Genomic DNA, 13,093 nt, shown 5'->3' with positions numbered 1-13,093 from the left:
CTTTATTGAAGTCCACTTTACTGTCTGAGGTCGTCATAAAATGAATGTCATCCCGAATACAGGCGATGAATGGATTGCAGGAGACACACTCGTTGCAGTGAAGACTCAACACGTCTTCACACAGAAAGAGAAACGCATTTCAATGAACATGGATAAAAGAAAAAAGTATGGACTTTGTATCAAGTTATATAATGAAAAGAAGTTTCAGTATCATCTGTATCATCTACATGCTTTCTCAAACCTAGTGGATGTACTCGGGTAAGATTGCTGTGGTATCTGAACTCTGTTATATGTTGCTTTTGTGACTACTCTCTGAAAATGTAGATTTCCACAGTCGTCCTCTTTGAAATCTCTTATTTCTTTTCCATTTTTTCTTGGCTCTCGTTTGCACAGTTGCATGTTGTACATGTCCATGAATGGAGCGAACATCGCACACACAGTGGAACAAGGTCACTGCAGGGATGAATAATAGATGGCATAACATATTCCTCAGTTCGACCAGTGTTGATCCTTTGCTTTTCTGCATTTTATGATCTGAGACCGTTCTTTATTTCTGCCGTTTGTTTCATATGCTGAATCGAGTGTCTTATGGAAGGTATTGCAAACAACAGGTTTTCTTTATTTAGAAAAAAAAAAAAAATCATACATCATCATTTTTAAACTTCATAATCATATAGTTTTCATAAATAATTGTATCGGTAATGTTTTGTAAGAGAATGAAAACCGCTATCTAATAAAACCAATTACTTCTTGCGACTCTTTGGGGGAAAAATAGTGACTTTATTTTGTCTTTTTCCATAAGAATTTGTTAATGTAACAGTTTTTCAATCAGGTCAATGATTAAGGTTTGTCTGAAAGTGTCAATTTGGACAAAGACTATCTTTATTCTGATTTTACCTTGAAGAAATAACTTTTCACCTCCTTGAAGAAATAACTTTTCACCTATGATAGAATAATGAGCGTGATTTTAAAAAATCAGACATTTATGTAATACTGATAACTGAGGATCCATGCTCCTGGGACTGAGTTGGTCCAGGATAAGTCAAGGAGTTTACTGAAATAGTAACCACTTATAGAACAACTGGCTCTGGATCGGGAGAGACAGCAGCTCTACAACTGTTTTCACAAGCTCCATATATTGATAACAACTGTTGCAAATGTAATGAAATTACTTGACTGTTGCTGTCAGAAGTCCTTCTGCATCATGTGATCAGCTGATCAATGAGCTAATAGCAGGTGTCACATGTCCATAATCACACATTGGATTTCACAAATGAAGAAGATACACTACATGTCAGTTCAGGTTCATCATTGAATGACCAGTGGTGCCCTTTTCCTACCATCCTGCCCCCGTCCCACCCTTTCCTCTCGTAAGTGCAACCAACCAAAGATGAAGGCTAAATCACGATGGCGCCCGAGGGCTCGAGTGCTCCAGACCCTTAAGTAGGGACATTTATAAATATTACAAAACAGAGCACCTGTCAGAGGACATCTAAATCACTGGCAGGCTGAAATCTTTTCCAGGTCAACAAGGGACCGGGACAGAACGAACTGACTCCTTATTTCTCCAGCGGAACAGTGCAGAGGATGTGGGTATTATAACCAGGAAGCAGCAGTGTTGACTGTGTCATGGGACACGGGCAAAACCCATCAATCTGAGAGCCCTAGGCAGTTAGTATAATCCCTTTATGCTGGGGGGGGGCTCATGTGGTCACCCAGAGTTTAGAGTTATAATTCCACTGGACTCCAATTACATTCTGCAACTAATTCAGCTCATGGTAATTTCTTAAGCCCCATAGAGCAGTTGGAGCACAGAGGGATTTTTTTTTTTTATTCAACGCAAGTCAACTCGTCGTTGAGAGAGAGCGAGCACAGGTGATACGGAGAGACACAAACGCAGCACGTACCTGCTCTTCCATTTCGTTCAGAGACCAGAAGCAGGCTGAAGTGACTGTATGATGGGACCATCCATTGTGACGAAGCGGGAAAGTGTAGATATTTTAGGTTAATCGCAAGATACTGTATCGGCGGGTTAATTATAACTAATGATGATTGTTACAGCTCATAAACGTAACAAAAATAGCATTAATCATGATTAAAAAAAAACATTTGGGAATGTGTTTGAAGGTATACTATATATTGCTAAATGCAAAACATAATTCAACATGATGTGGCTGTTGGAGGGAGTTGCAGCTGAAGCATCGACAAATGCATGAAAAAGGAAAACCTTCACTTAGGGAAGAAGACATTCTCAAAGTGTGCTTTCTTCTTTTCCACTTCTTTTTTATGTGTGGTGGAGTTAGTAAAATTGTTAAACCTGAGAATCACAATTTTTTTTTTAACCGCATATTGCTTTACCACATAATCTTATATTTTATAGTCCTGATATAATCATTCAGGAAGCTGCAGGTTGATGTTCCTGGGTTTGTATAAACTAAATCTTATCAGAAAACTACACCATGCAACTTCAGGTTTGAACCGGACGGGATTATCTGCTCCTCTTTGTCCTTCACACTGCCTCATACATGCTATCAGATCTTGGGCCTTTTGGCCTGAGTCTAGGATTACTTGGACAAACCACATAAAGATGAGATTTCTTCTTTATCCTGTTTTAAAATGGGATGCTTCACTTGTGCAAGCGAATCTTCAGGCAGTGCATAATGCTGCTTCCCTAAGCCTTTCAGAGGGGAGCATCTGGACCTGTGTTCAATACACTGCAGGAGATGGCTGAAAAAGAGGCTGAGGAGGATCCAGTTCAGTGCTCATAGAAGCCACGATTAGAAATCAACCAGAATCACAAGGAAAGAAAGAAAGAGGGGGTATTAATAGGAATAAGTGCATTGTTCCCCCATCTTCAGCATGTCACCAATCATATCACAGTTTTTAACTATTACTGCTCCACATCATTATTTCATTACCTGGCGCGCTCGCAGGAACGGAGCGAGTGGAGCAAGTGTTGACATGAAACACTCCACCTGTGACGGCCAACACTTTCTAACTGTAACAAGGAGAATTTCTGAACAACATATATAATTCATGGGTTCAACTGTGCAGCCACACTTAGAGAATCATTGCACACTGAGCGCGTGCAAGTCTCTGAGGGCTGTGTGCTATCCAAACAGGCCACGCTGTCATTTCCCCGAACAGTGTGGATGGGGGGGAAAAAAATGATGGGCTGACAAACCGGAGCTGCTACTTCTCACTGCACTCTTTCTGTTTTCTTTTTGTGTGTGTGTGTGTGTGTGTGTGTGCCTGCACATGTGTTCAATAATATCTTATTTAATTTGACCATGTTTCTTTTTCAGTGGAGTTTATATTTCTTTCTAGGATTCAATTTTTTATCATCTACCGGTGTTAGAGGATCCGTTACCAGGCTCACTGAATTCGGTCTTTCCCACAATTACTTCATGAAGAAGAGGAACGGTCCTGAGGGATTTCAGAGTCCTGATGTCTTTAGGGGGGGGGGGGGAAGAAAAGCTGCTGCAGAGTGGAGCAGACATTGCACAAGTGCTCTGGAGCCTCCTCCTACATGGCGAGGGGGGTGGGCCATTATTTTTGAAGGCCTTTTTAATACATTGCACCTCTCATTTCCAATTCTGGTCAGCGCTGGAGGAACTCAGGTCTCAACTTTTCCATCAGGGTGCTCATGTCAATTTGCCCTGACAGTTGTACAATGATGGAAATAAATTGCTGTCTGCATACGTATTTATCAAAAATTACTTTATTTTTTGAATGAGAAGAATTTGAACTTTCCATGAATGGAAAAGTAATCATTGAAGAAAATCATTGGAACAGCTGTTGGAGAATGTTCCAATAAATAAGATACATTGCTAATTCTGTACCATTGCAGGTTTGTGGAAAAACTGCATCCACGTATTTCTTATTGTAAAGACTTTGAAGATCCCACCATTTTCAGTCCACAGCATCATAAATTGATGAGAAAAAAAAAAAAAAAATCAGTAGAAATGCTGAAAGTAAGGTCAGACGTCGACACTGGATGCTGGTGAGCTTCATGTTCTTATTAACGCATGTTTTTAATATAAGTATCTGGAGAAAAACCCACGCGTGCACAGGGAGAACATGCAGAGTCAATAGACAGATCCCCAAGCCCTGATTCAAACCAGAATAATTCTTGCTGCGGGTCAAGACCACTGAATCCGTTGCAGATAAAATATGGATTTATTAGACTTGCAAAGCAATGCATTCTGTATTTATTCACATTTTACCCACGGTCAAACAACTTTCTGCTGAAGGTATTTCAGCCAAAGAATAACAAACATAGTTGTTTTGTAGAATACTTATTTTTACTTTTTTTTTTTTTTTACTAAAGAATATGTAAATGTTTTTTTCAACCTTTTTTTAAGTCACGAAAACAAATGTGTTAATAATGGAATCAAAAATGAAGTTTAAGTTGATTATCCAAGCTCCTACAGGCTACTGGTTCACTTTATTACCATCATTGACTGGTGATTTATTGGTGAGAGGTGACACCTTTAACTGAGCCGCATTAAAATGAAATAGTTAATTTGGCAGTGGATCCTAAATCTGCACATTAATTAGAGAGTCGAGCTCTTGTCTCTTCTCTGCCTGCTGTGCAGCACAATGATAAAGAGATACAGGAGGAGAGGTGTCAGCACTCGCCAAGATAAGTGTCTCTCATGATGGGAGCTTCTTGGCAAAAGGAAGAAAGCTCCCGGTGAACTGGTTCACTGTGCGTTGCTCCGGGAATAGAAAGGACTCACTTGCAGTTGAAGGCAGAGACATTAACTGGTGATTAATTTGTTTTCACGGTGCAGGATGGATGAGGGAAGGACGTGTTTTCCGTTCTCTCTGTGGCTGTAGCGATACCCCCCCGCCCACAACACAGGCTTCAAACGGGGAAGAATATGCAGGAACGTTTGATACTGCGCTCTCACGTGGTTAGCCCGCTAATGATTGGCCGAGTCCACCCTTGATGTGACACCAGCTTGTGGGGCTGCAAGTGACGTGAAGGACGGCCTGGAATCCAGTCCAGCCGAACAGACTGACACACGTCTCCTGCAGGGTGATCTGACGTCACTTAACGTAGGAAGCAGATGCATCTCGGGATGATCTTGAATGGTGTGTTAGTCCCAGGTAGTTCTCCCGACCGGCCTTGTGCACCTCTGAGTGACTCCACACTTCCCACCAAGTCGGACAGTTTCTCCCTCCCTGTTGGTATGAAAGCAAACACCATGAAATATGATAATGCAGCCCCCCCCCCCCCACAACACATCTTTAACGGTGCAAATGTGGGACACGATCCTTTGGGAACGCAATAAAAGTTATGAAGGATTTCAGTTTGCTTGTGATTCTGTGTTCTCCACCCAATTAGGCTAGCCTCCTGTGGCTTCTGGAGGAAGGGGAAAAAAAAACACATGCAGCAGAGTCCGACGTAAGCTAACCTTCAAACTGACTGGATCTGGGCATTACATAAACATTGCTGATGGGGCACAAGTGGGTGGTGTAACTGATAAAACTGCCCAGCCTGCATTTTTCCTCTCATTTAATCTCCTCTGTTTTTTGGACTTTTTTTTCTTCTTTTTTTTATCCAACATAGCATTGATGGGTATTTTAGCTCACAGCAAGCAGCCAGGCTGTGTCACATTTGACTTTTAGGATCTTCTGGAAGCATAAAGGCAGCCATGCATATCATGCATATGTTCTATTGTATCGCTGAAAATAGCAAAAAGCAGAAGATACTGGAGGTTAGGTAATGAGCCAGCCGAGGTCCCACTGAGGACAGGTCTTGGCTCACACAAGTGTTTTTTTTGCAGGGTGTGTTCACACTTGTCACGTTTATCAACCAACCCTGGTGTGAGTCTGAACCCTGCTGTGCACCAAACAAGCAGACCGTGTTCTTTACAAAGCAGGCCTCAGCCCGATCACAGCCGAGCAATTTAAGTATTAATGAAGTCGGAACTGAAAAAGATCTATAAATGAACCAAAACACAAAATATGTCAGACTTTTTTCTTTTATCATACTCAACAAACCTGCTGCTGTTTTGCCATCTTTGTTCATTTCAGTATTGAATCGTGTATTGTCGTGCATTTGGTCGACTGTGCAACATTGTTGAAGGTGTGCAGCGGGGAACAGAGTTTTCAGATGTATTTGGATCTTTTTCGACCGTTTCGATCTGTATGAAATGCATTTCACCAAAGCTTTCAACATTTAACGCTGTTTTCTTCTGGATCCTGGTATTAAGTGTTTGGGTTTCTCTTAGTTTTTAAACAAGGTGTAGCTTAATTTTAGCTGAACGTGCCTCTATGAAATGATTGTTGAAGTCTGTCCCACTGTTCGCTAATCAGGATCGGCAGTATGTGAATGTAAAATTGCCACGTGTTACTGAACAGCCTGATTTATTAAGTACTGACTCATGTAAGAAGGTGTTCCAGTTACACTTCACACGCAAAGTTGGAAGTCCATCTGCTCTAAATAATACATTTATCACACATTGTGTGACTCATGACACCTAAAACCAAGCAGTTCGATTAATAACACGTTTGATAGGAATGTGTCAATCAGCCTGACATGGTTTTACTGAGTCATTTACTTGGTCATTTTTTCATATCAGTTTTGTTGGGCATTATTTCTTTTTTGTGTGTGTGCCAAATTTACATTTATGTTTAAGTAGCTGTTCCGTATATTTAATTTCATTCACCTGCATGACTTGTCGGTGTGATAATTGAACACAGCTCTCCTTCCAGTTTTCTCATAGACACGAGCAGTTCCACGTGCAACACTCACATCTGAGCACTCCTGCTCCTGACAGGTGCCGTCAATCACTTCATTGTTTGTGACTGATCACCTGCATGACTGACGCATGAGAACACGCTCGAGAACTTCTTCATAATCCAAATAAAACTGGTCTTTATAGCAAAAACTAGTGATTTGATCCATTTATCCTCCTTTGTCTTTATTTTTAGCTTGTAATGTTTAAAATGGAACCTTGCTATAGATCATAATCGTCAGTTTTTCATATTAAAACAGCATATTAATCACATCACTTTTAAAGACACTAAACCTGACGGCATTTCATTCCCATTCTTATATAGTTGTTAAAGTTTGGGAATTTACTAATTACCACAGGTGTCAAAACACTTGGATTGCTTTTGCAGGTATTCCAACTGCTGTAAAGATATATTTAGAAATCACCTGAGTGCTAACCCCTCCTGAGGGGAGAAATGCCACATTTTATTGGCACTCATTCAGTTATTGTTCCACTAATTTGAAGTGAAGCCAAGTTAAACTCGACGTAACCACAGAAACAATGGCGTCGAAAGTGGTTTGGTTGGATTTACTTGGCTGCTTACATATTTGCCACTCATTCAATGTCTGCAATGAAAGACCGATGCTCAAAGCTCTCATGCCCGTGACGTCCACAGCTGGGTACGGTTACATTGCTGCATCAGCGCAAGTCAAACAGACAACGCCTTAGCTCGGGGTACAGTTTGGTCGGTGTACCGGAACGTTCAAATTCATCTTGGCAGACTTGCTTTAAATGCAACTTAAAGTTTGTTAAAATATCTAGTTTGTGCAGATCTTCAGGTTTAGATTTACTGTACATGTCTTCATAAAAAGTTGGCACAGATGCTGCAGATCTGTCGACTGCTCCATGTGAACCTGTCGTACAGCCACATTCTGGAGATGCTCTGTTGGAGGCCGTTGAGTTCAGTGTTTAAGAAGTCAGTTTTGAGTTGGTTGGAGCTTTGTGACTTTGTGCATTATACTGCTGAAAATAGCCATTGGAGGATGGTCCATTGTGCTCATAAAAGAATGGGCATCATCAGCAACAATACTCAAGTAGGCCGTTCTGTTCAATCCACCTCAGTTTGTACTAAGAAGCCCAGATTGAGCCAAAAATTCCCCCTCGAATTGTTCCACCAGAAGCAGCCTGGATTGCTTATGAAAGGCAGAATGGATAAATACTGATATTTGTTTTCCACCAAATCCAGACCATCTTTCCAACCTCCTCTTGTCCAGTTTTGGTGATGTTGTGTGAATTAGTTCCCCTGCTGTGTTCTTCTGCTGATGTAGCTGCTTTACAGGTCACGTTAACTTTCTGCTGTCTCCCACGAGTCTGGCCATTCGCTAAAGTCAACAAAGCACCTTCTCTCAGATGTGTGAAGATTTCCTCATGTCATCCTCATGAGTCAGCATGAATTGCATAAATGCTATTTCAAGTAACCTGTATCAAACAGGTAAAGAGCTTTACACAAACCTGCACGATTTTACATCATGTTTCTAAAAAACATTTTAAATAAATGGTGTCCTGTTGCATAAGGTTGTTTGTCACTCACGCTTTCTGCAGCTTCTGCTCATGGATGCACGACCACATCTAACAGATGCAGCCAGTTGACTTTTCTTTATTACGCACGTCGCTGTTTGTGAGCAGAATAATGAAGGACGGAGCAACACTCCCCATTTGTGAGGGTTTCACCATATTCTCCTCCGTACGCATGACATTACTTCTGTCAGACTTGGCTAAGAAGATTTTCTTTAAAGAAAAAAAAAACTTTTTTCCTTTTTTTTCAAATTGCTAATTCCCAGAGAAAAATCCCTTCCAATTAGTGAAGTGTACTCACTGCTCACCATGTCACAACACAGTCTTACATTTGGTGACAGCAGGAACTTAGCAGCTGGCCTGCCAATGTTTTTTTTTCCTTCTTTTTTCTTCTTTTCCCCTATCCCCGTCACAGCTGAATTCACGACTCTGCTAAAGATGGAGAGTTGAGGTCTGCGAGCAGAAAACACTCTCTGTAAAAAAGGCTGCACAGTCCCATGCCACACTCGCTGCACACTGCACTCTATAATTAAAATCGCCAAGCCCGTGGTGTGTGTGTGCGTGTGTGCAAGAGGTGAATATAAAATAAAATAGCACAAATAGAAAAATCAAGATATATATCTTCATATCCCAACTGAGTGGGCAAAATAATTTTTTTTAAAAATGCAGATGTGAGGAAACAAAAGCCCGCAGAGACATAACGCGCCTCCAGGGTTGACAAGCTCACACACCAGTGCTTTCAAAAGACCTGTGAAAAGGACTGTAAGTCACCTGCTTGTTTGTGTTGCAACAGCGAAATGTTAAAGATTCAGAGCCTCAGAAATAGATTTCTGCTGTTGTGTGTCCTGACATTATCAGACTGGTACAGAAGACAGAACGGGCGGGGAAAAAAAAAAAAGGTCAGATTTGCTCTTGTTATCAGTTCTTCCAAGCTGAACGTGTTTGACTTTAACAAGGGCTCTCCTCATGTGAAATGACATATGGGTAAAAATACATTTCAGACATAAAACAGAGCCTCGTGTGAACCAGCTGCAGCGAGAACAAACATGCCGCCTGTGAGCTGTGAGCCATGGGAGGGTACAACCAGGAGACACTCTGGTCCATAACGGGGTTAACGCTTTGAAATGTGCACGAGGCAGATATCAGTTACAATAACAAACATAACCTCGGATGATGTGCGAAGTCCAGCTTACCAAGAAAAATCTCACCGATGCACAGAGGGATCATGAAAACTGGAAATGGCAGAGCCCAAAATCAGATGTGATTCTACATGTGTGTGAAGGTATTAATAATAATCCTTTTAATTATCTTCTATTTACTGTTCATTACTTATGAATCACATTTTAATCATTCTAAATTGTTCTGAACTTTCATGACAGTTGTTATATAAATGAATTTAATTGATTTGTTAGTTGTTAGCTGGTTAATTCCCCATCGTCAATTAAAATCCTACCAATGTCACTTGGGAGAGAAATCAAGTTAAATAATGGATCCAAAGATAAATAAGGTCCGTAAATGTTGAAGTCAAAATCAAAATATGTTGACTGTCAGCTCTGATTTCTGCTCATGGCCACGTATGGAAGGTGACAAGTTAACCTCACTTTCCTAAAGTTTTCTGTCTTACACCACCTGAAATAACACGATGATCCTAAATGTTTTATAGAAATGATACGTAACTATTTCACAGATATTACTCTTGGCTTGGATCATGTTGAAAAAATATAAAGATAACCTGTCAACTCCTCCTGCATCTCTGAATACAAGTGTAACCCGAAACTGAATCAAGACCAAGACCAGAGCCTCCCGAGACCGAGTCCTGACCGAGACCTTGAAGCTGTGGTACTGAATACCACGAGGGAGACTTTTAACATCTGACAACTGTTTATTCTGACTCAAGAATGATCTACAGAGGCTTCATGGCCGATGGGCTTTGTGAGTCTGTTCATCCATTCATACACACATTTCCACTCCTGACATGGTTTGAATTATGGAATGAAGGCTTTGACCAGGAGTCACACCAGTGTGTTTTTACTGTGTCGATATTCTAACCTCGCTTTTAACAATCCGTTCACTTTTTGTGTGACAAGTTTCTGTCGATCATAACCAAAGATCTTTTTTTTTTTTATACTTTTCATAAAAGTGCTTTATTATGAATCTGTTGGACTTCCTGTCAGAATCATAGCCTTTTAGATGTATTTGTCAAAAAATAAAATCCAATCTGTGCTGTTCAATGTAAAGACTCAACCCACAAGCTGAATCAGATTTTTCGCTTCCACTTTTTTCCCCTCTTATTACACCCATGTGTGTTACTCAGATTTAAGAAGGAGCTCCGACCTCTTTAAATCTGCTAAACTACTGTTCCTGAACTTCTCATTTGGGACTCAGCCTTGTGCACTCTCGCTGCCGCTGCTCTGTTAAATGAGCTAATTTACATGACAACAGAACAAAGTGAATAATCAAATGAGTTTTTCTTCTGTCATCTTTGAGTCTGTTAAAAAAAAAAAAAAAATCAAGAGAAGAAAGAAAGCTGACATACTGCAGGGAGTTACCTTCTGCCATCTGCTGCTATTTAAGTTGTATATGCATGACTTTACAATAAAACCTGTCATCAAAATAGTGGTGTGGTATTTTTAGACAATTTTCTCACCTTATTTTTATTTAATACGGATTCCTTTGTAACAGTTTGTGCGAGAACTTTCCCCGTGAACTGTTTTGTGTGGTCCATTATGAAATCAGTCACATGCTTTACTCAGTGAAACAAATGAGAACATCTGTGGGGAGGTAATGCCTGTTCTCTGCAATCATCGCATAGATGACAAATGAGGGCGAAGCCTGAAATGTAGGATGAAAACTAAGTGGCTTGATTCTCCATCTCCCGATAAAAATTCTTTGCGTGTGCTGCTCCAGAAACGTGCGGTGGTTTTTGTATTAGAAACACTGTTTCCAAACAAACACTGCAGAAATATTTCAGATTAATAATGGGTGTCGACTCTGTCTCTCAACAGTCCAAGAGCTACATGTGCAGCAGCCAGGGGAATGTACTGAGCTTCACCGTTGACTTTGCATCGGGCTTCACCTGCTCAGAAGCCACAGCAAAGGTAACCTGGTCTTTTTGCTTATTTTTTTGATTTAGGCACTCATTGCACATCCACTTTATGTGACAAATATTCCAATCTGATAAATGCAATTGGGTTTTTAGAGTTGCATTTTTGGATTATTTTGTCAGTTGCGCTGTTTTTTTCTTTCTAGCTAAGTCCAAGGTGGCAGAGGAACTACTGTTCCTCTGTAATAAATTATTCCCTTTTTTCTCGAAGTCCTGTTGCACATTAAAATGTCACTTCTTGATCATGCGGGTGTTTAAATGTGCTCATTATCGAAATCCCACTGCTGTGTTTTCTAATCCCTTCTCTGGCTTGTAGACCGTACTGTGGCGATACAAGTTCTCTCAACTGAAAGGCTCCTCTGATGATGGGAAAACCAGGGTAAAACTCCTTTTCCAGAATGCTGAAAGCAAGCAGATAGAAATGAAGGTAATCTAATATCTTCTCGTCTGTTCAAAATCAACGGTATACCATACTAGTTTACTTTTTTGCTCACATAAGTTTCCCTGAATGAAACACTAAAAACATTCAGCCAGAATTCCAGTATACATATAGAAGCCATGCTAATGTTGTACCTCAAACATCACTGAGGAGATTCAAGGAAATGAGGAGTCAGTCGCAGCGTCAACTGTCTGTCTCAGATTAAGCGTAATCACAAAAACCTCAGTTATCTGGACAGATTCATTCCACTCAGTGTCTGATCTCAAACTTGCGTTGTTTATTTTTCAAGTGATTGGTGTTGCATTGCAGTCTTGAGGCAATATGAACTGATTATACCATTGACCAGCTTTAACCAAGACTTCATCCAAATGCAGGTATGCCGTCCGTGAGGAACGGCCCGTTGTCCCTCTTTGGACTTCCATTTGATTCAGCTCTGTTTCCCCAAATGTCAAACTGAAATGAATTGCAGTGAGTCTGCATCACAGATGGATTATCCCACTAACCATCAGTGTGTAGCTGCCGGGTTTCCAAAAAGGACGGTGTTGCACATATAAACAAACCGGCTGTTCATGAATAAATAAAGTCGTGTTCAGAACGGCACCGATCCTCCGAAGGGAAAACCCTAATAGAGTTAGTCACCCAGAACGGCAACTTGGCTCATTTCTGTGTTTACCTTCAATTAGGCTGAAAACAAACACTCAAAGCGATTCAGTAAAATGTCCAGTTTTTTGGTTTTTTTTAAGGACGCTGCGTGAAGCTTCATTGGTGTGACTCTTCGTTACCTTGAATCTCTCCGTCAAAAGACGGCGAGATGCACATTCGATGTGACACAAAGCGTGAGGATAGCCACTGCAGGTTGTATAGAGCCATGCACTAACTGATGTGTCTCTCATTTGTTTGCAGGAACTAGAGTTTGCTAATCTGACCGCCGTCCTTCACTGTATACACTCGTTTATTGCTGCCAAAGTGGCCTCCATGGACCCTCTATTTATGTGTGGTCAAAGCTTCTCTGGAAGCTACATGAACAGCTAGGAGGATGCGTCCCACCGTGATGGACTCCCTAGGCTAACCCGCTGTATTTTATGCACAGAGCCAGTTGATATGTACATCATGTCCTTGCTATTTTTGTATAAACGACTGGAAAAAAAAAGAGAGAATTTGTAAAAGACTGCAAAAAGTAGGTACTATATGAATTACTTGGGAAAGGAAGTTTTGTGGTTTTTAACTTGTAGAGAAAACCCACCGAGA

At 40.7% G+C, this 13,093-nt stretch overlaps 1 protein-coding gene across 1 annotated transcript in view; it reads left to right on the top strand.

Moving 5' to 3' along the window:
- Positions 1-12,980, top strand: part of sntg2 (syntrophin, gamma 2) — an 89,332-nt gene extending 76,352 nt beyond the window's left edge. The window contains exons 15-17 of the mRNA XM_030116478.1: positions 11,309-11,401; positions 11,723-11,833; positions 12,749-12,980. Of these exons, the coding sequence (XP_029972338.1) occupies positions 11,309-11,401; positions 11,723-11,833; positions 12,749-12,877 (333 nt within the window). The 3' untranslated portion in view covers positions 12,878-12,980. The remainder of the gene's footprint in view (positions 1-11,308; positions 11,402-11,722; positions 11,834-12,748) is intronic.
- The last annotated feature ends 113 nt before the right edge of the window (positions 12,981-13,093 follow it).

The sequence above is a fragment of the Salarias fasciatus genome, chromosome 19 (assembly GCF_902148845.1).
Source record: "Salarias fasciatus chromosome 19, fSalaFa1.1, whole genome shotgun sequence".
In the NCBI taxonomy this organism is placed as follows: domain Eukaryota; kingdom Metazoa; phylum Chordata; class Actinopteri; order Blenniiformes; family Blenniidae; genus Salarias; species Salarias fasciatus.
This window is presented reverse-complemented; position numbering and strand designations above follow the sequence as displayed.